This window comes from Ovis aries, chromosome 10 (genome assembly GCF_016772045.2).
Source record: "Ovis aries strain OAR_USU_Benz2616 breed Rambouillet chromosome 10, ARS-UI_Ramb_v3.0, whole genome shotgun sequence".
NCBI lineage: Eukaryota > Metazoa > Chordata > Mammalia > Artiodactyla > Bovidae > Ovis > Ovis aries.
The window spans coordinates 53,304,992-53,332,554 of NC_056063.1; the positions used below are offsets into that span (position 1 = coordinate 53,304,992).

Here is a 27,563-nt window from a genome sequence, read left to right on the forward strand (position 1 = left end):
GCCAGACACACTTCCTTAAAAAGGCCTAGGGAAGCTTGGACGATGTGACAGCTTCTCAGTGAAGGGGGAATTGGCTCTGATGCCTCCCCCACACTCGCTGGCCCAGTGCTGGGCCCTTCGTTAGAATTTTTCTTTAGGCAAAAACTGCGTCTGTCGTCTGCTGCTCTCCCCCAAGTGTAGGGAGGGGATACCGGGAATCTGGAGGGTTTTCTTGGGATCTCTGAGGGTGTATATTTGCTGGAATTGTTTCAGTTTCACTGTTCGTCTTTCTTTTTAATTATCTACTGTAGTTCTTTTATAGCTTTATTGTCAGTGGTTCCAGAGTGTTGAGTAACATTAGTGGAGCAGAACCAGGAGAAATGTGATATTTCAGGTTTGACTGGGTTCACATTGAAAGGTTCAGATACTTACTCTCTGCCTTGGCTCAAGACCAAAGTCTTTACTACATGTTTTGACATTTCCTAACATTGCCTGTGGGCTTCCCAGGTGGTAAAGAACCTGCCTGCCAATGCTGGAGATATAAGAGATGCAGGTTCAGTCCCTGGGTTTAGAAGATCCCCTGGATGAGGGCATGGCAACCCACTCCAGTATTCTTGCCTGGAGAATCCCATGAACAGAAGAACCTGGCTGGCTACAGTCCCTTGGAAGATGGCATGGCAACCCATTCCAGTATTCTTTCCTGGAGAATCCCATGGAGAGAGAAACCTGGCAGGCTACAGTCTGTAGGGTTGCAAAGAGTCAGACATGACTGAGGCAACCTAGCACGTACACACACAACATTGCCTGTATTTTCAGGTCCACTGTACAAAATAAGAAATATTTAATTTTAGGATTTTATGTATGAAGTCCTATTGCATGATTGACCAGCAGGAAAAGCAAAAGTTTGGAATATAGAGATCTGGGACCTAAACCTACCCTTGCCACTTGCTAATCTTTTAGCTTTAGGAAAGCCACAGACTTCTTGAGCAATTTTCTCATCTGTGAATTGGATATGAGTGTCTCCCTTGCCTAATTTATAGGGTATTGTAAGGACCAAACAGAGCACACCATATAATCTCATGGGTCAAAAATAGGCTTAATCTGTGAACAATCAACCTTCTTAACCACAAATACTGGTATGTATTTTCCTACACTTTGTCAAGGAAAACTATCAAGGTCATCAACGGGAAAAATTTCAGACATAACAGGCTTAATTAAATTTAAAACATGTTTGAAAAAAAAGTTTGCCTTCCTGCAGAAAAGCATGCTTCTAATATATACAAAGTAGTTGGCTGAGCATTCCCACACTCTGATGAAAGAAACCAAAACCAAAAAGCAAACACCCATTCTGTTGTGGAATCACCTGGAAATCTCATGGGATAAATCAGAATAATGGTCGTTTGTACTCCCAAACTTGTTTCTTTTCACCGTGTTCTTTCAAGTGGTGACTGGTTGAATTAACTTTGCCAAGCATTGCGAGCTCTTTCCTGCCTGCCTTATTTAATGCCTACTAAAGACTGTGATAACTTTTCATGTGACTTAATTTTGTTCTTTCTCTGCAGAGATGAAAATTACGGTAGGGCGGTGCTCCACAGACATAATTCCCACGATGCCTTGGACAGGTAGGTGTTTCAGACAAGTTACATCATTAGCAGAAACACAAAGACAGTTGTTTTTGAGAGTAGACTTGTTCAAGGCTGAATATTGGTGCCTAGCCACAGGCTTTCCCTGATGTTCTGGGCACGTGAAGGAGAATCTGACAACATTAGGGATTTTCACAAAGCAAACTATGCTTCTCCAGCTTTCTGCTCCCCAAATACAGTTTGAAGGTATAGAATCATCAATCCACTGCTCACCCTACCACGGTGGCCTTCCTGACGGGAAAGAGCAAAGGCTCCCACAAAAACATGATGAGATAAGATATTTCCAAGCCTTAGAGAAAGGAACCCTAAAAGAGAAATAACAGCTGAGTTCACTTGCTTTATGGGACAGTACATTTCTTTTCTGCGGACGGTGACTGCAGCCATGAAATTAAAAGACACTTGCTACTTGGAAGGAAAGCTGTGACAAACCTACACAGTATATTAAAAAGTAGAGACATCACTTTGCCAACTAGGTCCATAGAGGAAAAGCTGTAATTTTCCAGTAGTCATGCATGGATTTGAGAGTTGGACCATAAAGAAGGCTGAGCACCGAAGAATCGATGCTTTTGAATTGTGGTGTTGGAGAAGACCCTTGAGAATCCCTTGACAGCAAGGAGACCAATCCAGTCAATCCTAAAGGAAACCAACCCTGAATATTCATTGGAAGGACTGATGCTGAAGCTGAAACTCCAATACTTTGGCCACCTGATACGAAGAACTGACTCAAGGGAAAAAATACCTGATGCTGGGAAAGATTGAGGGCAGGAAGAGAAGGAGGCAATAGAGGATGAGTTGGTTGGATGGCATCACCGACTCAATGGACATAAGTTTGAGCAAACTTCAGGAGACAGTGAAGGACAGAGAAGCCCAGTGTGTTGCAGTCTATAGGGTCTCAAAGAATTGGACACGATTTAACGACTGAAAACAACATTTCTTTTCAGAAACTCCTAGGCATGTGGAAAATCGCTAAATGATACTCAGTGGCCAGTGGCCAGACAAATCAAATTAGTAGGAAAATTTAAGCAAAACTCATAGTCACAATGATGTAAATATTCTAAGATTGATAAAATGAATAGACAATATTCTTACTAAAGCACATTGACACTAACACACAAACAAACAGCCACACCCAGCAGAAGAACCTAGTTATTTCTCAGACTAAAGTTTTATCCAGTTCCATGGGCAGCGTCTACCACCAAGACATACTTAGTGAAGGACTATGATTGTTTTTCATGGTGGGGTTCTAAAGAGATAAGCAGACATTGTAAAGTAACAGTTGTTGTTTAGTTGCTAAGTTGGACACAACTCTTTTGTGACCCCCATCGACTGTAGTCCACCAAGCTCTTCTGTCCATGAGATTCTCTGGACTGAGTTGCTATTTCATTCTTCAGCGGATCTTCCTGACCCCCAGGGACCAAACCCATGTCACCTACATTGGCAAGTGGATTCTTTACTACTGAACCACCTGGGAAGCCCTGAAGTAACTATACCCAAATAAAAATTTAAAAAAAGTTAAGTGGACACTTTGAATATATCTATTTTGGAGTTTTTATATGTGAATTTTTCTAAACCATTTAAAAAGTATTCAGAATTTTGACGTGTTCTAAGGAACTAAAAAGCCCCTTGATGAAAGTGAAAGAGGAGAGTGAAAAGGTTGGCTTAAAGCTCAACATTCAGAAAACAAAGATCATGGCATCTGGTCCCATCACTTCATGGCAAATAGATGGGGAAACAGTGGAAACAGTGTCAGACTTTATTTTGGGGGGCTCCAAAATCACTGCAAATGGTTATTGCAGCCATGAAATTAAGATGCTTACTCCTTGGAAGGAAAGTTATGACTAACCTAGATAACATATTAAAAAGCAGAGACATTATTTTGCCAACAAACGTCCATCTAGTCAAGGCTATGGTTTTCCAGTGGTCATGTATGGATGTGAAAGTTGGACTGTGAAGAAGGCTGAGCACCGAAGAATTGATGCTTTTGAACTGTGGTATTGGAGAGGACTCTTGAGAGTCCCTTGGACTGCAAGGAGATCCAACCAGTCCATCTTAAAGGAGATCAGTCCTGGGTGTTCATTGGAAGGACTGATGCTGAAGCTGAAACTTCAATACTTTGGCCACCTCATGCGAAAAGTTGACTCATTGGAAAAGACCCTGATGCTGGGAGGGATTTGGGGGCAGGAGGAGAAGGGGATGACAGAGGATGAGATGGTTAGATGGCATCACCAACTCCATGGATGTGAGTTTGAGTGGAATCCGGGAGTTGGTGATGGACAGGGAGGCCTGGCATGCTGCAATTCATGGGGTCGCAAAGAGTCGGACATGACTGAGTGACTGAGCTGAACTGAACTGAAGGGTCCTGGGTTCACCCCCCTCTACATGACGTATCCCATTGGTTTTTGGGTTCCCAGCCTTAGTTCTTCTGTTTGACTGTTCTGTGATTTAGCTGACTGTCCTGTGGCTTGTCCTGGGTCTTCATGGTTTTGAAGCTTATGTTCTTGTTCTCTGTTGGCCCTCTCTTACCAAACAAGGGGAACCTGATAACTTGAATCCAGGCACCAGTGGAAAACACACCCTCCATTGTATTTGCCTTTGTCTGGAACTATTAAAGAACATAGTTGTTGTGAAGCATGACCAGGAAAACTAAGATTCGTGTTCTTAATGTTTCAAGATATGTGTGTGTGCTTAGTTGCTCAGTCATGTCTGACTCTTTGTGACCATGGACGGTAGCCCACCAGGCTCCTCGGTCCATGGGATTCTCCAGGCAAGAATACTGGAGTGGGTTGCCATGCCCTCCTCCAGGGGATCTTCCCAACCCAGGGATCAAACCCAGGTCTCCCACATTACAGGCGGATTTTTTACCATCTGAGCTACCAGGGAAGCCATGTTTCAAGATAATGTAATTGTAATGCCTTCTATGGTAATTTTATATATTTAAAATTATATCAGTTACCTGAACCCTTCATGTTGCTGGACAGCATTCTGGCTAAAGCAGCACATTGAGCTGTTTTATCTTCACAAATAAAAATCTATACGCCTGAGACATTTCCCCCTGGACTCCTTGGCAAGTATCTCAAATGACATCTTTATAAAAGGTAGTGTAGGTTACTTTTCTCCTTGCATTTGCACAAACAGACATCCGTGTGATACTTTTCCATCCTTCTGCAGAGGCTGTGTCCACTTTGGTGTTCACCCAACACCATTTTGGAGCACCTACTGTGTGCTGACACTGTGCCAGGTGCTGGGAATACGAAGATTCATTAGATGCCAGCTGTGATCTTAAGGTGCTCTCACATTTCATGGAAAAAGGTGGATCCATAGACACAAATACTCAGATTTACCATGCAAAGTGCTTGTAGAAGTGTGGGCCATGCTATGGGAAGAAGCAGAGGGTAACTCTGACTGTAAGAGTGGAAGCCCGCCCTGAGGAAGTGCTCATTGGTGTTGCTGCTTGAAGGATGGAAGCTGTTTCCAAGTAGGAAAGGGTAGCTGGTGAGCAAGGGGCCAGGAAAGAGGCACTTCCAGCAGAAGTGATAACATGCCCAAGGGTTCCACGTGAGCAGAGACTGAAAATAAAGGAAAATAAATAATTGTCTCGTCATGCTAGAAGACAAGCTTCATAGGATGCATAAACAACAGGACATTTTACTATGTCCTTTCTCTGCAAGATCATTAACACATGTCAAAGGAGACAGAAAGCACAACAAAGAGTACCAGTGGAGATGCCCTTCGGAGCAAGACAATATTTTGCAGTCTGGGAACAAAACGACACCCTTGCTTCCATAGAACTTCAAGTAATTCAAGTGAAAGTCACTCAGTCATGTCCAACTCTTTGTGACCCCATGGACTATACAGTCCCTGGAATTCTCCAGACCAGAATACTGGAGTGGGTAGCCTTTCCATTCTCCAGGGGGTCTTCCAAACCCAGGGATCGAACCCAGGTCTCCCGCATTGCAGGTGGATTCTTTACAAGCTGAGCCACCAGAGAAATCCAAGAATACTGGAGTGGGTAGCCTATTCCTTCTCCAGTGGATCTTCCTAACCCAGGAATCGAACCAGGGTCTCCTGCATTGCAGGCGGATTCTTTACCGACTGAGCTATCAGGGAAGCTTCCTGGTTAAAGGTAGAGGAGGGAGAGATTGAATGTAAATGAACACAGTATGCTATGTTCTGTGGTGATAAGTACCTGAAAGAATGAAGCAGCTAATGAGACAAAGCAATGGCGTCTATGAGGAGCTATTTCCTGGATGGGGGTCAGTTCCATCTGCACCCATGCATTATACCTGCTAATGAGTCTCACCATAACCTCACTCTGAGTTTCCTTAAAAACACAAGAGATTGCATTAGTTACTTTTTTATAAACATTATTCTTTCCTTAACAAACACTATTGCCTCTATCTTTGTTCATTCATGTCGGTTTATCCTTCAAGTCCCAGCTCAACTTGTATCTCATCCAGGAAGACTTCTCTGATCCCCACGTCTCCAAACAAGCTTTCCCAGCTTCAAACTTCCTTGTACTTGACCTGAACCTCTTTTCTGATACTGACCACTTTCTATGCTTGGACATACATGTCTTACTTCTCCCTCTAGCTCTGTGTGTGCAGGGTCTATAGTTAATTCGTAACTCATTCCTCAGCTGATGATATACTGCTGATGATATACTGTCATCAATACAGTATATGGTTTATACCTGCAAATATTTGCTTAATAAAGATACACTACATCAAGTTAAAAATTGCATCTTAAATAGTATACTGTTTTGGTACATTTTCTGATTCAGTACCTTTGATCTGTTAGCTTCAAATGATGCTTTGAAATGCAAATACAGTCAATCATGGTAGAATTCTCCAAAGAGCTTACTTTCCCTGTATCACAGGGTTAAGACATTGAATAGGCTTTTCTTGCTGAATGATCAGTCTGATCAAGCTATCCCCAGTGCTTTGATGATCATGGTTCCTTCTCTAACTTTCTTGTCTTCTCTCTGCTCCCTCTTTTTCAAATTATCTGTCTCAGCTCTCTGCCACTGTCTCTCCTCCCCTACTTCTCCCAGGCTCCCCTCTCTTCTCTTCTTCCCCTCCATCCTTTCTCTCTTCTACCACTTTCCTCTGTTCATTTTCTTCCTGTTTCCTGTTTCTCTCTCTTCTCTCTTGCTCCCTCTTTCTTCCAGCAAGGCCTCTGCTTTCAACCCTGTCCACGGTGCTGAACTCCTAATAGACTGATTTGTATATAGCCATTGTGCTGGCATAAGGCTCTGATGAAACTGTAAACACAACAGAGCTGATGATAAGGGACTGAGTTCCTATCACATAAAAATCAACAACAACACTGAAAGCGGTACATATTAGTAATTAATGCTTTTGCATGTTATGTTGCTTGTTTCACATATCCTTATCCTCAATTTGAATATGTTACATTGTAATTAGATTAATTGGACCTAAAGAAGAATTCTTTTATTAGCATGGGGAATTGGGTTTGCTAGTTTATCCTAGTCAGGTCAAAGCCTGGGACAATTTTGGTACTCCAAATATGTCTTTTCTTGGTAACATATATATCTCCTACCCCAATAGGCCAAGACTTTACTAAATCTGTGGAAGTTGTATAAACTACTTTTTATAATTTATTTGATCTTCCTATAATTATTTTTTGCTACAGGAAAACAAATGAGAGGGAAGAGCCAAAGGCCACAATCAGTCGGTACAGATCTGATGACACTTTGGACAGGTAAGGTGTTTTGAACCAGCAAGTGGAATGTATAAGATATGTTAAATCCCATTTCTTATAAGGCATGAGGCAGCTAAATGTTTACCAAAGTGAGCTTCAAACTATATTTTATCCCCAGGAACAGAGGGCTATAAAGATGGAATTATCTTCTTCAAAACTCACAAAATCTTGACTTGCTATGCTATTTTCCTAAAATCTTGCTAATAGTACATCAAAAGGAAAAATTCTAAAGGAACTGGTTTGAGTATAGATGGGATGGGCGCTGCGTGTTATCTGCTTAATTTTAAAAGGAGAATATAGTTTCTTTGAGTGCGAGTCACCAATTCTTGTTCTAACTTCTGTTTTTCCATTCCGGAGGCAGAGAAACAGCAGTTTTCATTTTAACTGTCTTATGGAGAGACTATATATTTTAATAACACAGTAATTTGATTCACTCTAGGATAAAGACATTGGCTCTTTACTCTAGAAAGTAAAACTGCTCTTTCGGCCATGGAGTCACCACATGGCTATACATGAGTCTTTGTGTTGTGCCTGTTGTTGGCTCACTCCTAGATGGAAGGAAAGGAAGGGCTCATAAACAGAAAACCAAGGAATATCTATTCAGGTTGAAGCGTAAATGCTACAGGCCACGTTTAAATTTTATATCTGGTAGAGGTGCTTCCCAGGTGGCTCAGTGGTAAAGAATCTGCCTGCCAATATAGGAGACGCAGGAGACTTGGGTGCAATGCCCGGTGGGGAAGATCACCTGCAGGAGGTCATGGCAACCCACGCCAGCATTCTTGCCTAGAGAATTCTGGGGACATGAGACTGGTGGGCTACAGTCTATGGGGTCGCATGGAGTCAGACACAACTTAGCAGCTGAGTACAGAAGTGTTTATTAAGCATAAAGAACAAAGTTCATATCTTCATTCGGAGTCTAGACACGGTGAATGCCCGAGGCCATCAAGAGTTGAAGCCACACCCCATAAGCTAAAGATGTGCTGTCTTTGGAAACAAACGTGCAACCTGCTGCCCTTGCAGCACATACGCTGAAACTGATGGCATCTAATAGATTCCATGTTCAGACCAGGCCAACGTCAGTTAAAACAGCAAATGCATGCGCTTCTGCACTCTTTATAGGCTTTTAAGTCAATCTCCCTAATAGCGAACTAAGGGGGTGACATCTCTCTTGGAATTAACAACCTTGACAAGAATTAAGTTTGTGAAAGTGTCTATCCAGGATCGCATCTCCACAGCCCTGAGTGAGAGGGGAGTCACAGTGCTTCTGTCTGTTCATCCTGGCCTTGCGGGCTGTCCTAGAACTCTGTTAATTGAAGCAGGAAACCCTTAGGGATGAATTTACAAGTGAGGTAATTTATCTCAAGAAAGGTAAATACGGGAGACCTAAGCCTTTACAGGCTGAATGTTTGTGTCTGAGTGTTTATATCCGGCCAGTCAAGATGGAACCTTAGAACATTAGCAGTGAACTAGACCAGACCTCACAGTCAAGCCAGTTAGTCATTCTCAACCTCAGCAGCAGATTTGAATCACGTAGAAAGTGAAGATGTCAGTCTCTCAGTCTTGTCTCTTTACTACCAGGCTCCTCTGTCCATGGGGTTCTCTAGGCAAGAATATTGGAGTAGGTAGCCATTCCTTTCTCCACGGTATCTTTCCAACCCAGGAACTGAACCCAGGTCTCCAGCAATGCAGGCAGATTCTTTACCATCTGAGCCACCAGGGAAGCCCAAATCACCTAGAGAGCTTTTCGACTGCACTGATAATTTGGTTCCAACAGCTCTTATTCCGTAAATCCTAATCTAATTAGTCTGAGGGGGCCTTGGGCATCTTTTAAAGTTTATGACATGATTCTGATGAGCAGCCAAAATTCCAAACCACCACACCAGCCCAAACCCTTCATTTTAAAAATTAGAAAATGAAGCCAGAGATTTCTTGCTTTATCTACACAGAGGATTAGCAGTGCATATTTGGAAGATGAGCTTCCCCAGGCAGTCCTATCCCCAGCTCACCCCCAACAGTGAACTACATTCATCCCTCTAAGTGTGGGCACAGGTGTGAGGGAGAGAACAGAGAGGAGGTGAAGAAAGGCAAGCCCTGGTAGCAGGAGTCAGACCCCATCATGCCGGGGACTCCAAGTGTAAGACGCGAAGTAATGTTAGGAGGAAGATGGTCAAATATATTAGGAGTGTGCACGTGTGTGCCATTTTAGTACTATTGTGTGTAATAAATAAATATGAGAAAAGTACTGAGTTACCTTTAAAGAGTTCCCTTTTAAAATATAAATCTGTTGGTAAAATTGTGAAGTGTTCTAAAGAAACATAGGTAATCAATAGTATACCGTAGCATTTAATATGGCTCAAATGCTGAAGATTGTTTCATATCTAATTTTGAAAAACCGCGGTTAGGGAGACCTCTAGTGTTCTGTTGTGGAAGTGTAACTTTTCCTTTGGTTCTTTTGATCATGTTGCTGATTCTGTTTAAGTAGTTCCTGTCTCCAAGACTGACTCCTATTAAAACAATCTATCTCATATCACAAGTTGATAGAAACTTCATTTCTAAGGGAACTACCAAGTTAATCTCCCTAAGAAATGAGAAATTGATGAGCGCATTGGGATGATGGTTCTGTCCATTATGATTTATATTATTTATATTTATATAAATTATTATCTACATTATACACAATTATTTATATGTTATTTATAGACTTATCCCCCTAGTGTTGTGAAAGAGATAGTGGAGGTGAAAAATAATAACTGAAGAAAGACATGTTGCTCATCAATGTTGCAACAATTAGACTACAGAACCAGGTGTATGACAGTGGGCCCTACTGGAAAAACTTTGGAGACAGACTGCTTCCTGGTTGTATGGCCAAGAGAAAGCTACTCACATTTTTTGAGACTCTATTTCTTCATCTATAAAATGAAAATAATTACATCTACCTTGTAGTGATGTTCTGAAGAGCAGAGAAGATTGCAGAGTAGTAGGTAGCTATTTTGATTATTCCATGCTATATTGCCCACAAAGACAAACACTGTAGAATTTTGATTAATTTCATTTAATTTTAACATCACAATCCTCCTTTATTTAAACCTTGAAGATGTTTGAAATTAAGGTTCTGTTTTCTTTAGACAGATTGTTATTTTCAGGGTACCAGAATAGCAATTTCCCAGGATTATTTTTATCTTCTATGAAGATCTTATAGATGGCTCTAAAGTCTGAGTAGTTTGCAAGGAACATTTAAGTTTTACGATTTAGGATTACATGACATCATGTTTATGATATTCACCATGATTTACTGCAGAGCCCTTTAAATATAAACTTATCAGAGGCTCAGTAGCAATTAGTGCAGAGAATATACTTGTAGTCTTTGGTCTAATGAGCACCTGAGTGATCTTCATGAGTTTTTGTTTTTTTTTTTTTTTTTTGTTTTTTTTTGCATGTCTGTGCAAATCCTTTATTAAAGCAACAGCCAAAATACAGGATGGCTCACATTATTATTATTATTATTTTGCTTTTTTCGCTGCTATATCAAGTTAAATACGAATCATTTGTTTACACCTTTAAATTATTTTTTTAAAGTATACATTCATAATTTACAAATCAACAGAGTGACATTTCCATCCAGATACATTTTTCCATCTTATTTCCTGCTTTTAACAAAGGATATCTAGAACCAGAGGGACAGCACCTCAAACGTAAGTGCCAGTACCTTCTGTGAGCAGCAGCGCTAAAGTGTCTAAGAGATACACTGAAGGTTTACATTCCTCATTAACTAAAAATAATTTATGCCAGAATATTCTCAAACCTATTTGCTTTCTATTTTTACATTCTCTATGAGCTTCAATTTCGATGGTGGTATTCTGAGCATTAGACCCCTTACATATGACATCTCTAAAAAAAATTTCAATTAAGATCATTATCACCATCATATAATATTTTCTTATATAACAGACACTCAATCCTTCAGGAAGCATAACAAGCGATTCTGTTTTATTCCATTGCCCCCACACACACTAATTTCAAACCTTGTTAATCACTGTAGAAACCCTACAAGTCATTAGGAAGATGAGCTTTGTTATCTACTAGAGGATTTTTAAACGAACAAGTGAATGTAAAAGTGATTAATACCTTGAGGATGGTGGTGGTTTAGTTGCTAAGTTGTGTCCGACTCTTTGTAATCCCATGGACTGTAGCCCGCCAGGCTCCTCTGTCCATGGGATTTCCCAGACAAGAATGCTGGAGTGGGTTGCCATTTCCTCTTCCACATCATGAGTTTTAAATGTGGATTCATTCTGTACAAGTTAATACCTGGATTGTGAACAGTCAGTTGAGAATATGGAGCTCTGGATAATTCAGTATTCCTCCCTTTTTGCATGCAAGAGTTACCAGTTTGCGTTCAAGGTATTGTCATTATGCACCATAAACAGAAACTGTGTGGGGTTGACTTGGGGAATTTCATGTATTAGAATTATTTATCAAATGTTTTAATTACACATGTCACAATGACATCTAGGAATTGAAATCATTTTAAAGCTGGGAAAAATAAGCCATATGTTTCCATCATGAGCTTCTTTTAGAGCAAGGCGAGGTTATCGTCCATCTTCCCAGGAACAGTTTATATAAAGCCCTGTAGTAAAGTGGATGGTGGGACTTCCCTGGTGGTCCAGTGCTTAAGAATCCACCTTGCAGTCTGTGGGTTTGATTTGTGATCAGGGACCTAAGGTCCCATATGTGGTGTCGCAGCCAAGTCTGCTCACGGAAACTACTAAGCCCACCCACTGCAAGGAAAAATCTCGCTTAACACAAGAAAGATCCTGTGTACTGCAACTCAGACCCACTGCAGCCTAAATAAATATATAAATATCTTTAAAAAAGAAACAGATGCTATGTGCTCACTACCATAGCTAATTTTTTAAAAATAACATGAATGATAAAGATAACAGTTTAGAGAAAATTATATTAATAATAGACCCATAGTATGAGATCAGCAGAAGAATCTTGCTGACCTTTTGTTTTCCAGAACCTAATTTTTCCCCATCCTAGTTTTGTGCAACGTGGGGAAGGGAATGACAACCCACTCCAGTATTCTTGCCTGGAGAATCCCATGTACAGAGGAGCCTGGTGGGCTGCAGTCTATGGGGCTGCAGTTTTGTGCAAACCTGCAGAATCCAGAAGGCAGCCTCACATCTCAGGAAGAGCTTTCCTTTCTGATGTGCTTTTCTAGGGGTTGCAGTTGTGAGATCCCACCACTGGCATGCAGGCTACAGGATTCCTAGTTTGTCTTCTGACCCCAAAGACAGACAAACACACCTTTCCCAGACCTACTCTCCTATGGAGACCCGAGTTTAGAGTGTTTTAAACCTCTGATGGTCCCCAGGACCTATTAACACAATGTGTTAGTCAATGTAAACAAATTTGCCAGGGTAGAGCAATTCTTGTGACGAGTTCTCTCCCCTGCCTCAAATCTCCATGGTTTAGCCCAATAGAAGATTATTGCTTGCTCTCAGCAGAGTTCAAAGTGATATCCTAGAAAATTAGGGGAAATCTCTGCTCCATAAAATGACTCAGAGACCTAGGTTCTTTCCATGTTGTAATTCTTCCATCTTCAACCCATGAGCACCAAAGCTGCAGTAGAAGAGGAGGAAAGAGCATGGGGGATCATGCGAGAGGTTTTGTGATGGTTTTGGGAGTCATGAATAATATTTCTGTCCATATTCTTAAGAGTTCAATCACATGATCCCAATATACGTGTACTAAAGATTGGGATATGCAGTCTTCCTGTGTGCCCAGAAGGAAAACAAAGAGATTGACAAAAATATAGCATTGTCTATACCATAGCTAACTCTGAGAGTTGGTGATGGACAGGGAGGCCTGGCGTGCTGTGATTCACGAGGTCGCAAAGAGTCAGACACGACTGAATGACTGAACTGAACTGAACTGATACCATAGAACATTTTTTTAAATTGCTTAAGTCTTCCATTGATTCCTTTTAGTGACATAGAAAGTACTGTCATTGGGTAAATTATTAAACAACAATGAAAAAGGAAATAGTTAATGAATTAAATGCTAATGAGTCAGAAAGTCTAGCTAAAAAGCATAAACTTTAAAAGTTACAAACTGTATCAAAATGGCCTAATAAATAGATTTTGTGGTGAGTATAACAGTTTTTTTTATTGTAAAATTTTATAAAATGTGATACCTGAAAAGCAATTGTTTTCACTAGAGAAAGGTTATGTTGTGAAGTGATTCTAGGGTGAAAGAGGTCTAAGAGGAGTTTAAAAACCTAAATGTTGATCCAGACTTTTGTCTTATTTCTTTATAAAGGATTTCAAACAGAAATGATGCTGCTAAAACATATAAGGCCAATACCCTGGATAACCGACTAACCAATAGGTACCAGTATCTACTAACTTGGGGAAAGGTTCAAGTACAATATTTTTCTAAGCATTACTTACTTGCATACAGTTCTTCAGTCCTACTTATTATCTTTCTGTAAACCCTTATCCTGTATTTTTTTAAACAGAAATAATTCTGGCATAAAAACTTGGCTCCTGCTCATGGTTAAAGAGAAATAAACTCTTATTCCTGGCTTCACAATGAAGAGAATTCATTGCTTCAGGCCATCATTCTACCCCATTTCTGTGTCTGTTTAAATTATCCTGGTGGCAACAGGAAGTATTATGAAATACATGTAAATGTAAAGTTTACATTCCTATGGTACAAAAATTATTGAACCCATCAAAGAAAAACACTGGGCTTAAAAGATGAAATTTCTAAAGAAAAACACCTTTTTCTGGAATCTAATACACAAAAGGTGAAAAGCCATGAGATCAACTTTTCAAATGTATTCAACTACTGATACTTTCTTTTTCTTTCTCACAACTAATATTAACTTTTAATTGTAATAACTTTAAATTCATGGACAACTGCAAATTGATGTAAGAATTTATTCTTTGCTGCTGCTCAAACTTTGCCTTCTCATTTTCTTACCAGAAATGTGTCCACGTTTCAACCACCAGAAGTGACAAAGATGTATGTACTTCTCTAAATGATCTTACGTTTTAAGAATAAAGTGTATTTCTTCCTATATGTCCAAGAAAAAATCAAGGTATATTGTCTTCAGGCCAAAGTCTCATTGTAACACAGCCATGCCCCGCCCCCCACCCCCAGCTTTGACAGGTTGAATAGTATTGATAGAAATACTGAAGTGGTCAGCAAAACCTAAAGTACTTTCTATGTGGACTTTAACACAAGAAGTTTGCCAACCTCTGCTCTAATCAAACACTGAAGCTTAAGTCATTCTTTATTTCTTTTCTTTTTAAAAGTCTAGATTTTTTAGTTTTTTGCCCATAGAACTTTAAAATTTTTTCCTAGTCCTATGGCAACTCTCTTCTTGTACATTTCACTTGCCTCCCAAAACACCCATCACATCTACAGCTCAGCTGAGTCTTGAAATCATGGCTTTGCTAACAATCTGTATAGACAAAATGCATTTTCCCTGGAATGTACTAATGGTGGTTATAAACAAGCAAAGTAGATATATTTTTGAAAACTTGGTTGATTTTTAAATTTGTATTTTCAAAAAAAGTAATTTTCACCCTGGACTGCCCTCCAATAGTTGAGACAGGCCTGAGTCACTTCAGTTTTTTGAGGGTCTGCATGTATTAACAAATGCTAAACAGAGATTCGGCTTCCCTAGCGGCTCAGACAGTTAAGAACCTGCCTGCAATGCAGGAGACCTGGGTTCGATCCCTGGGTCAGGAAGATCCCCTGGAGAAGGGAATGACAACCCACTCCAGTAGTCTTGCTTGGAGGATTCCATGGACAGAGAAGCTTAGCGGGCTTCCATAATCAGACACGACTGAGCAACTAACACACACAGAGATTTAAAACAGTGTGATTTTTAAATGTTTTCTTAAACAAGCTAATGTATTTAATTAAAAAATTGTAATATAATTGTGAGTCACAGCATAGACAGGATTTTAAAATATTTGTTGGAATCCTTTGATGTGGAATCAAAGCATATCGAAATCTATTGGTCTGGGTTTCAGACACAGAATGTCATATAATGAATGACTTTTCCATTCAATTCCTTCTGTTTTAATTATCTGAATGAAAGCCAGGTGATGTGTATAATGGGTAAACTAAGGAAGAACTTTTTCTGTTGTTGTTCTTTCATCCTCAAGTGAAACATTTTGTGGTGGGATTAGGAGCAGATTGTAAGTCCTTTCAAAGGGGAGATAAAATGAAGTTTCAGCAATGTGCTCACTGCTTGTTCTTGTGACAAAACAGGCAACCCGGAGGTTTGTCCGGTGCAAATGCCACCAACACCCCAGCTTCCACCTCCACTACTACTCCTGTGAAGAAAAAGAGGTAGGATGGGCTTGTTGGGAGGCCCTCTTCCTGCTGTTCTCTCACAGACTGATCTTTATTAACGTCTGCACCGAATCATCCAAGGCCCCCGGGCCGCATCTAGAGTTTGCTCTCCGCCCTTCCTCCTCCTTCCCTGCTCCCTTTCCCGGGGATCCGGTGCCTACTGTCTTCACACTTCAGTCCTTTCCTCCCCAATCTCCTTTTCAAAAATGCTATCTTTTCCTCCAGTGTTATTGAGAAATAATTGACATGTATCGCTGTGTAAGCTTGAGGTGTATAGTGTGATTTACACATATGGTGAGGTGATCACCCAATATGTTCAATTAACATCCATCATATCTTCCCAGGTGGCGCTAGTGGTAAAGTGCCCTCCTGCCAATGCAGGAGACATAAGAGACACGGGTTCGATCCCTGGGTGGGGAAGATCCCCTGAAGAAGGGCATGGCAACCCACTCCAGTATCTTGTCTGGAGAATCCCATGGGCAGAGGAGCCTGGCAGGCTGCAGTCCATCGGGTCACCAAGAGTTGGACACGATTGAAGCAACTTAGCATGCACGACATTCATCATCTCACAGAACATCCATTATGTCAATAGAAACATTTCTCCTTTGGATGAGAACTCTTAAGATCTACTCTCTTAACTACTTTTCTATGTATCATGAAATGATATGAAAGTGAAGTCGCTCACTCGTGTCTGACTCTTTGCAACCCCATGGACTGTAACCTGGCAGGCTCCTCTGTCCGTGGGATTTTCCAGGCAAGAATACTGGAGTGGGTTGCCATTTCCTTCTCCAGGGAGTCTTCCTGACCCAGGGATTGAACCCAGGTCTCCCACATTGCAGGCAGACTCTTTACCATCTGACTCTTTACCATTATAGGAACTCCTGTGTATAATACAATCATGGTAACTGTAGTCATCATGTCATATATTACAACCCTAGAACTTATAACATCTTTGTCTTTTGTTGGATGATATTTCGAATGGTTATAAAATAAGTTGGTCTAAAGGACAAAAAAATGTAAGTTTTTACCTTTTAGCCACTGTCCTCCAATCTCCCTCAGTCCCCCTGCCTCTGATAACCACAAATCTGCTCTTATTTTCATATGTGCTATCTTAGGGTCTTGAATAGCTGGGTAATGTTTTGATGCTAGAGCTCAGATAGCAAAGCTACTTCAGGTAACACATGTTAAGAGTCCTACTACAAGGAACTATCCTGCACAATGTCTGCAGTGTAGCCAAGCGTCACTAGACTCCAGAAACCAGTCTGCGTCTTGGAGGCCGCCTCTGCTCTGTAGATCAGGCTTCCTCCACGTTCAGGGTCAAGGGTCCTATCTGGAGGCGTCGGTCTCTGTTTGCGTGCTGACTACCTCTTCCTTCAACTTCCCCTGCACGGCCTTCCAATTTCTCTTGTGCTAACTTCCTTTTATCTAGTAGGCATGGAGGAAGAGGCAGATCTTCAGCAGTGGAAGCTTCTTCATGTGACAGAATGGGACGGTGGAAGTGATTTTTGCATGTTGAAGAGAACATAGTGCCAGTGAATCATGACATGAATGGAAAACAAGCATTCGTGAACCTCAGTGCTTTTCAAATTTTCTTATTTTCTTTGCTTGCTCCTCTGACCATGCTTGGGCTTCCCAGGTGGTGCTAGAGGTAAAGAACCTGTCTGCCAATGCATGAGATGTAAAAGACATGGGCTCCTCTCTGGGTCGGGAAGATCCCCTGGAGAAGGGCATGGCAACCCACTCCAGTATTCTTGCCTGGGACAATCCCCATGGACAGAGGAGTCTGGCGGACTACAGTCTATGTGGTTGCAAAGAGTCAGAAACGACTGAAGCGACTTCGCACGTACACACAGGACGATGCCTGGTGTAGGGCAGGTGTTCAGTGCTTGCTGATGAGCTGGCTGACTGCCACACTGCTCCTGCAGTTCTCCTGGAGGGAAATGACTGATTCTATTTTCTCCTACAGATGAAATTTTGATTGTGTCTACAGAGTCTCAGGAAATAAGAGTACCCTTCTCTTGGATCCAAATTTCACATTTCCCCTGATCCTTTCTTGTCTGTTAGAAGAAACCGAAAGGGAAATTTAAGGTCCGTTAGTTCAATCTCCTACCCAGGGCGAGAATCTTTCCTCTGATAAGCTAGGCATCATTCAGGAACATTGCAGCCAGAAGCATGACTCTCTTTTGTGATGTGCCTTGACTAAGCTCTCGGGGTTTGCACTGAGCTGAAATTGGCTTTGCTTTACTCCCATCCCATCTTAGCGCAGTCCTGCAATCTCGGAGAATAGACCAACTTCGAGAATTTAAATGACTCTCCTGTCCTTATCCTTCATCTTCCTTTTCCAGGCTATCTTACTCTCCTCTGAACATCATTTTTGATCTGTAACTTAGTCTTTTTGACAAAGTCCTCAGCTATCTCTACCAACTAAAATGATGTCTTAATAATGGGAAGGCATCTTTCTAATTGGATATACATGTGTGTGTATATATATGTACATGTATGTATAAATGTGTGTGCTTAGTTGCTCATATGCATCTATATAAAATTGAGCTTGGCGTTGCTGTGGCATTCATTTATATTTTCAATATTCTTACTTTCAGCATTTCCTGTCATACAGATTTTTTTAAACCATATTTTGAGTAGAACATTAGAGTGTTGTTATTTTTATTATGAAATGTTTCAGAAACGCAGAAAAACAGAGAGGTGTGTTGATAATGAGCACCCATGAACCTACCATATAGATTTAACATTATTATTTTCCAGGTTTCCTGCAGATTTCTTTTTAAAGAAGTGTCTACATTGTTTAGTGTCAGAGGAAATGGGCAAAAGGATTTATTTGGGAGAGCAGATTGCCTGCAATATAGGCCGTTGCTTCCTATGGCAGGAACTAAATAGTTTTCATTTTATCTCTAAGACCTTGTAGGAAAGTCATCTCATTGCCTTTTTACCTGTCAATTTATTTTCAGCTTTTCCTGGAAGACATGCGGGTGGGGTCAGGTCTTTCGAGCACAATATTTATAACTGATGTCATTTCTTAACAGACAGTCCTGGTTTCCACCACCCCCTCCAGGTTACACCACCACCCCAAACACAGGAGCAAGCAGAAGGTAAGAGAAAGATGTCAGAGGTAATTGCTATGTAACATGATGGAAGAATGTGTTAGATATTGACAACATATAATTGTGGATGCTTTGGAATAAAGCGGAGGCAATTTTGTGAACTCTGAGCTCTGAATAAGATAGTGCCCAGTGAAAGTGAGGTCAGGGTACAAGTTGTGCCTGGTAGGAAATCTGACATGCTTTGAGAAGTAAATGTCTGTATTTTTAGCTTGCTAAGGGTTGCTGTAGCAAAGTACCATAAAGGTGGGTGGCGTGAGAGAAATGTATTGTCTCACAGTTCCAGAGGCTGGAAGCCCAAGATCAAGGTGTTGACGGGGTTCCTTCTGAGGGTTCTGAGAGGGGATCTATTCCACCCTTTTTCCTGGCTTCCGGTGTTTTCCTACCAATCTCTGGTGTTCCTTAGTTTGTATAAGGGCTTCCCTGGTGGCTCAGATGGTAAAGAATCTGCCCTCAATGCAGGAGACCCAGGTTTGATCCCTTGGTCAGGAAGGTCCCCTTTAGAAGGGAATGGCTACCCACTCCAGTCTTCTTGCCTGGAGAACTCCATGGACAGAGGAGCCTGGCAGGCTACAGTCCATGGGGTCACACCATTTCAATCTCCACCTTCATCTTTACATGGTGTTTACCCTGTGTGCCTGTCTGTGTCCAAATTTCTCCCTCTTATAAGGACACCAGTCCTATTGAATGGGGCTCGTCCGACTCTGGTATGCTCTCACCCCAACTCATGACTCCTGCCTCACCTACTTGTGTCTACTAATGTCCCTATTTCCAAACAAATTTGGAGAGGACGTCATTCGATCCATAAGGGGGGCAGGGGAGAGAACAGGGGCCATCACTAGGTGGGGCCCCAGTGTGGGCTCTGGTGCACAGTCATTTTTGCTCTGATGAACCCAGATGTCAGGATGGGAATGTGTATGGCAAGTTCTTGGTAAACGTAAAGTGACAGATGAGTAGTGTTTGCTCTTACTTTTTTGTTGCTGTTGAGAGCAATAATTATCACTAAATTAGAGCCCATGTGGAGAACACCTGGTTCTACAATTTCCATACTGGGAATGTCAACAACCATTTAACTGAATAAATATTTAATAATAACTGATTACTGTATGCCCGATACTGTTCTAGGATCTTGGGAGATATCAGTGAACAAAACACGGAGCCTACCCTCAAGCCTTCAGTGAAACAGACACAGTGGAGGCCTCTCATAATCTGTTGTCATTAGCACTTGAAGAAAAATAGGTCTCCAAGTTGGTTTTGGTTTTAGGTATCCAAAATTATTTCCATGTCATCAACCCCTAGAATATCTTCACCCAATATTTCCATGTTTAAATGGGATTCATTTTCCCAGTCTAACACTTGGAAAAAGGGTATGAAGCAGTGCCCTTGTTTCATATGAGACTGTTTTATTTCCCAAAGTTTTCAGCTGTTGCACAGGCTTTTAATGTGTCTTCTATTTCCAAATAATAGGTATATTTGGAAGTGTCTTATCATTTAAGTTGAATCTATAAGGACATAAATAACTTTAGTTGACTAATAGACAAAAAGAACTCAAACTGTCTTTCATACCCTTGGCTTCATCTATATATGTGTGTGTGTGTACATATGTATTATATGTGTATAACATACGTATAAAATGATTGGACATGTTGAATAATCACAGCTTGGAATTATACCAACCTTCTCTTAAAATATTTTCTTTTTAAACCTGTTCATCTTTGTAAACCTGTGGGTGGTTTCCAATTATATGAACTGCCAAATATGGATTATGTCCCTAATTTATAACCTCCTTTCTCCTCAGGCTGTGTTTAGCTATTTCTCCACGAGTGGTACCTTTCATGGAACTACCCAAGTTATTATTGTAAGATACCACTGTATATTCCATCCAATTTTGTCTTGATAGACAGTAACTGATACTTAGAAACATTTATTACTAATTTCCCAAATAACTTATTTTTATCTTTTATGTGTTATTCCATTGTTCATGTAAATTACCATCATAATAAGCAACTGTTATATAACTGTGTAAAGATACGGAAGGGCTCTTCATGCACTCCCATCATATGAGCTCAGTGCACATTCAGCCGTGGATCTCTGAACAGAACTGATACTGCCTGGCTACATGCCCTTACAGTTTATGCATAGCTGGATGTGATTTACATGGAAGATAAAATAAGTTACAGTGCTGCTATTTCTGATTTCTGGATCAGATGCCTAGCACCAGATTTAAGGCAGAGAGAAGATTATTGGATAAGGTTGATGAATTTAAATATCCACTCCTTTCTTAAAGTCACAGATTATTAATAGAATGGCTAGACCAGAAGACTTTGAGTTCTTTGAGGATCAGAGCTAATGTTATCCAAAGCTTTCAGGGAAAGGAGAGAATAATAGTAATATAGCAATGCCTTTGATTCCTAAAGTGCTTTTTGTTGGAACAGCTCGAAGTACTGCTTCTATTTCTCACCTTTAATACCAGTGCATTCTCGGGGCTGAGAAGTAGTAGCCTTTTCAGCAGAAGCCGAAAACTAGAAGCAATTATTAAATGATGAAAGGAAATCAAAGGTTTCAAAAAGAGATCTTTGTCCCCAGAAGAACAAAAAGAAGATGGAAATAGGTCAAGAACAGATAAAAATGGAGAACTGTGATGTTTAATACTAGCTAATAGCCCATGCTAACTTTATTTCCCTTTGACCTTTACTTATTCACTGGTCTCCATCTCCCTTTCTCCCCTTTCTCCTCTTCTGCAAAAGAATTTCCCGTTAATACCAACATTCACTCTCATTTCTGTTCTTCATTTTGTGAACCTTCATTTTTCCATCACCTAATCTTTCCCAGAGATTTCATTTTCTCCCACACACCCATTCCCAGTTATTACAAGGAGAGATCATTTTCCTGAATGTTTTTCCCCCGAACCACACTACTGCACAATTGCACTCATCTCACGTGCTAGTAAAGTAATGCTCAAAATTCTTCAAGCCAGCCTTCAGCAGTACGTGAACCGTGAACTCCCTGATGTTCAAGCTGGTTTTAGAAAAGGCAGAGGAACCAGAGATCAAATTGCCAACATCTGCTGGATCATGGAAAAAGCAAGGGAGTTCCAGAAAAACATCTATTTCTGCTTTATTGACTATGCCAAAGCCTTTGACTGTGTGGACACAATAAACTGTGGAAGATTCTGAAAGAGATGGGAATACAGACCACCTGACCTGCCTCTTGAGAAATCTGTATGCAGGTCAGGAAGCAACAGTTAGAACTGGACATGGAACAACAGACTGGTTCCAAATAGGAAAAGGAGTACATCAAGGCTGTATATTGTCACCCTGCTTATTTAACTTATATGCAGAGTACATCAGGAGAAACGCTGGACTGAAAGAAACACAAGCTGAAATCAAGATTGCCGGGAGAAATATCAATAACCTCAGATATGCAGATGACACCACCCTTATGGCAGAAAGTGAAGAGGAGCTAAAAGCCTCTTGATGAAAGTGAATGAGGAGAGCAAAAAAGTTGGCTTAAAGCTCAACATTCAGAAAATGAAGATCATGGCATCTGGTCCCATCACTTCATGGGAAATAGATGGGGAAACAGTGGAAACAGCGTCAGACTTTATTTTTCTGGGCTCCAAAATCACTGCAGATGGTGACTGCAGCCGTGAAATTAAAAGACGCTTACTCCTTGGAAGAAAAGTTATGACCAACCTAGATAGCATATTCAAAAACAGAGAATATGCCAGCTAAGGTCTGTCTAATCAAGGCTATGATTTTTCCTGTGGTCATGTATGGATGTGAGAGTTGGACTGTGAAGAAGGCTGAGCGCCGAAGAATTGATGCTTTTGAACTGTGGTGTTGGAGAAGACTCTTGAGAGTCCCTTGGACTGCAAGGAGATCTAACCAGTCCATTCTGAAGGAGATCAGCCCTGCGATTTCTTTGGAAGGAATGATGCTAAAGCTGAAACTCCAGTACTTTGGCCACCTCATGGGAAGAGTTGACTCATTGGAAAAGACTCTGATGCTGGGAGGGATTGGGGGCAGGAGGAGAAGGGGACGACCGAGGATGATATGGCTGGATGGCATCACGGACTCGATGGACGTGAGTCTGAGTGAACTCTGGGAGATGGTGATGGACAGGGAGGCCTGGCATGCTGAGATTCACGGGATCGCAAAGAGTTGCACACGACTGAGCGACTGAACTGAACTGAACCTCTCTGTGATCTTTAACCCCATGGACTACCCCATTCCTCAGTTTTCCCTTTCTTGACTTACGTAGTGTGGAAGAACCAAACTTAGTCGTGTTTCGATTGACAACTTGTATTGGTGTTGTGTTTGGATTAAAATCTGTTACAGGTATGATGTAAGCTGCACACAAAGGGTCTTAAGCTTTTTTTTTTTTTATCAATAGAAGAACCCATAATATCACACTTTTCTCTATATTTATATGTATATCTGTACCTATCACTCTACAAGTCTATGCTTATGTCTACAGCCATTGATATTTCTATAGCTACATCTAGAAATATATCTACATCTCATTCTGTCTATATAATTAACATGAGGTTGGTGAATTCAGTTCAGTTCAGTCACTCAGTTGTGTCCAACTCTTTGCAACCCCATAGACTGCAGCATACCAGGCTTCTCACCAACTCCTGGAGCCTACTCAAACTCATGTCTATCACATCGGTGAATTCAACTAGATTTTAAATGAGCAAGCTAAATTTTCTAATATAACTATATAGTAGAGCTAAAGAAAAAAAGCAGTTTCTTAAGATGTGTCATTTTATGTATGACACACATTAGTCTTGCAATGAGAAGGTTAAGATCTGCTGATCAAACAACATTTTGGAATTAAGAGTCAAATGTCTCTGAAAGTCTCTTGCCCTCTTTCTGATAAAACACATAGAGAAAGAAGCTGTAATTCATGGTAGTAAGACACAGCAGGTAAAGTTCTGAACTTAAATAAAACTCTTTCTAGCTGCTTTCTAATGTAACTCCTTGGTCCTTGGATATAAATGTTCTCTGATCTCTTTCTTCTCTTGTTCAGAAGGGAAAACTCTAGCACAGGGTTTTGAATGACCAACCTGTATGTGCTGTGTGTGCTATGCTTAGTCACTCAGTCATGTCCAACTCTTTGCGACCCCTTGGACTGTAGCCCATCTCTGTCACAGGACAGGCTCCTCTGTCCATGGGGATTCCCCAGGCAAGAATACTTGCTGGAGCAGGTTGCTGAGCTGTCCTCAAGGGGATCTTCCCAATCCAGAGATTGTACCCAGGTCTCTCGCATTCAGACGGATTCTTTACCATTTGATCCACGAGAGAAGCCATGAATACTGGAGTGGGTAGCCTATGCCTTCTCCAGGGGATCTTCCCAACCCAGAAATCAAACTGGGCTCTCCTGCACTATGGGTGGACTCTTTACCAGCTGAGCTACCAGGGAAGCCTGTCAACCTGGGTTAACAAGATTATTTCCTCTGAAATCCTGTTTTCAACTGCCATCAGAACCTATAGTTTCTTTCCATGTTAATCAGGACTGAATCAAATTTTAGCTCTACAACTTTTGTTCCTCATTGCAGTGATCTGTCTCTCCTTCCTCTGTGATCACGGGTTTACCCCCTTTCCCGTGTTCAAATCCCTTTCATTATTTCAGAATGTTGCTTCTGTTTTAATGTTTTGGTGTAATGTAATTTGAGCTCTATATATTCAAGATTCTGAAATACATATAAAAGAAATACATGTGTCATCAATATGGAAAATTATTAGAAGGGCAGAGCCAGTGAAAGTTTTTCCTTTTCCACTTGTTTCATTTTAAGATTTATCAGAAAGCCTGACGCAAAGCAATTTGTCAGCAATCACTAGTGTCTATCTTAATTTCTCAAGCTCTTAAACTTTTTCTTTTCTTTGAGTCTTTAAAAGAGTGATAACATATGCCAGGACTTGAGCCAATGGTGTGGATAATAGGTGCCATTCGTGAGAAGTGCTCAGTCAAATTGCAATAAAATACAGATGCAGCATTTCTAGGAAGTTAATATTAAAGTCACTTCTGATTTTAGAACCCACCTTCAAATCTTGGTATTCTGTTTACGGTAAATTTAAGTACATATGCCTTTGTATTTAGGTGATGCAGAGATACAGTGCTTTGATGGCATATGAAGCTCATTTAAGAAACTCGTGGAAGCCAGATTTAGGTAGCAGTTGCTTAAACAATATGAATGTTTACAGTGTTACCCATTGTAGTGATTCTGGAGAAGCAATGAAGCAAACCACCAGCACCACCAAAAAAAAAAAACAAAAAAAAAACCAATGTGTTTTTTTCTGCAATCATTTCCAAAGTCAGAAAATAAATTGCATAATATCTGGTAAAATTAAAGTAGTGGAAACACATGCAGGAAATCACCATATTGTGAAATGCTTGTTACGTACTTTCATAATTTCTCATCCATATTTCAATCTCTTCTCTTTCAGTGGTTTTCACTTCCACTTAGCTGATTGGTAGATATGGAGGAGAAAAAAAAAATCTGATTGAGAAGTGGGTTGCTATGGCAACCTTGCACTACAGTTATATTTTCCCATCTGTAACTATAAATGGTAAAATGTAGCTTTTCTAATTATGCTGCAACATTTTTAACTCTATTGGTACCAAGCCTTCTACGAAGTTTGCTGTCACCCTAAATTAAATCAGTATATTTAATTTTTATCACAACAAACATCTTCTTGTATTAACTAGAAGCCATTTTGCAAAAACTAAGTCTAAAACGCTCAGTAAAATGTCAAAGTATAGTGATTTTAAAATTGTATCTGAATGCCTAGAATACCAATTATATTTATTCAAAATAATTAAAACATAAACCTGAGTCAGGATATGTTATTTTTTAAAGTATTTTAATAGAATGAGGAGAAAGTTAATTCAGAATGTGCTGCTATGAATTCAGCAATACTTGAAAATTTCTATCCCTCTGTGTCTATTAGAAGCTAAAGTTTATTTGTGTTCTTATATTAAATTATGCCATTTAAATTTTATTAACCACAACTGAATAGTCATACATTTAGAAAGTACAGTATATGAGTATTCAGGGTACTTAGCGCATAGCAAGTAGTATTCACGACTACTGTGGAATTGAAGATTGCTTGCAATATTCTGCCTTCTCATGATCATGGCGTGGTTTGCCAGCCACAGATCTGAGCCAATCTCATCCTTTTATAAATGAAGAAGCAGATTCTTCAGAGAGGGTCAGTGTTCTTTCCATGATCAAACTGGAAGTCAGTGGCAAAACTAGTCTAAAACCTAGGTCTCTGAAATTTTTGTTCAATGCATGCTCTTTGTTGTGGTGTGGTTCATTGAAATGGCTCCTGGCCACTGAAAGTAAGACACTGTTAGAGCAATCATGCTTTTGAACAAATAATCGAAAGATTATTTTCTGGAATCTTTAGAATGCCTTGCATTCTGCAAGCTCTTTGAGACCATGGACCACATCACACCTTTCCTAGCCTTGAATGCCCAACTGTGCTTGTTATATGTCCTAACATAATAACTAGGGCAGTTGTGGAATAAGTGCTTTTGAACTGACACCTTTGGGCAAGCAAATAATGCAGGATCTGTTATTGTTATTAGATTTTCATTGGAAATACCTGGAAGAATAATGGTTTAATACAGAACAATAGAGCGCAGCAGTCCCCAACATTTTTGCACCAGGTTTTGTGGAAGATAATCTTTCCGTGGACTAGGGAGGGGGGATGGTTTCAGGATGATTCAAGTGCATTACGTCTATTATGTCTCTGCTGATCTTCACAGGAGGTGGAGCTCAGGCAGTAACGTGAGCGGTGGGGAGCAACTGTAAATACAGATGAAGCTTCACTCACTAGCCCACCACTCACCTCCTGCTCTGCAGCCCAGTTCCTAACAGGCCACAGACCAAGGGGATGCCTGATATAGAGGAGAAAGCATGGAATCAGACACGAGTAAGACTGGGTTAGAACCTTGGCTGAGTCACTTACTACCAGTGTGACCCAGGGCAAATTGCTTACCTTTTTTGAGACTCAGTGAAAAAAATAAATTGTATATATTATATATATATATATATATATATATATATATATATATATATATATATATATATATAAATACACACACACACACACATACACACATTCCACAGGATAGATATAGACTAAATAAAATAAAGTATGTGAGAAGTATGTCAGCTTGGACAAGCTGACATGTTACTGAAGCTCAAAAAAATGTAAGCTCCATTTCTTTCGCTATTGTTGGAATAAGAATTCTACTGGCAGACTACAACAGCTAAGCATGCTGCTAAGCGGCTACATCACTTCACGAAGTAAAACAAAATTCACCATCAGTTTTTAAGAGTCAATTATTCTTTCAGCCCTGACCTGTGTTGAGTCATAGAAAGGTTCTTCACAAAGTCATTCTGGAACACGAGTCACAGAGCCAAGCATGTTTTCCAAAAAACCATAATACAAAGAGGTGACCTTTGCAGGAGCTTATGGAAATGAGGGAACATAAACAGGTTGACAGTGTTATTTCTATTAGCTCTGGCCTTCGGGCTACAATCTGCAGGTTTTCAAATGTTGCCCAGGAAAGCTGCCTTTTGATTCCTGGAAGTTATTTTTTTACAATTATAGCAGCTAGTGTGGCGTCATCAACCCCGAGGAAGGTCTTATAGGCTGGAGGGAAAGACAGGGGTGAACCAGGGTCAACTGATCCAAGCTTAAACGCACATCTC

The 27,563-nt window shown here is 40.4% G+C and overlaps 1 protein-coding gene across 22 annotated transcripts in view; it reads left to right on the top strand.

The window, feature by feature from the left end:
• Nucleotides 1-27,563, top strand: part of SCEL (sciellin) — a 125,830-nt gene that overhangs the window by 21,252 nt on the left and 77,015 nt on the right. For 15 of the 22 annotated variants that reach the window (XM_060394152.1, XM_012184803.5, XM_042254960.2 and 12 more), the window contains 6 exons: nt 1,542-1,601; nt 7,275-7,343; nt 13,665-13,733; nt 14,334-14,372; nt 15,633-15,713; nt 18,758-18,823. In XM_060394152.1, the coding sequence (XP_060250135.1) occupies nt 1,542-1,601; nt 7,275-7,343; nt 13,665-13,733; nt 14,334-14,372; nt 15,633-15,713; nt 18,758-18,823 (384 nt within the window). The remainder of the gene's footprint in view (nt 1-1,541; nt 1,602-7,274; nt 7,344-13,664; nt 13,734-14,333; nt 14,373-15,632; nt 15,714-18,757; nt 18,824-27,563) is intronic. The other 7 variants (XM_060394155.1, XM_060394163.1, XM_012184811.5 and 4 more) reach the window with 1 other exon arrangement.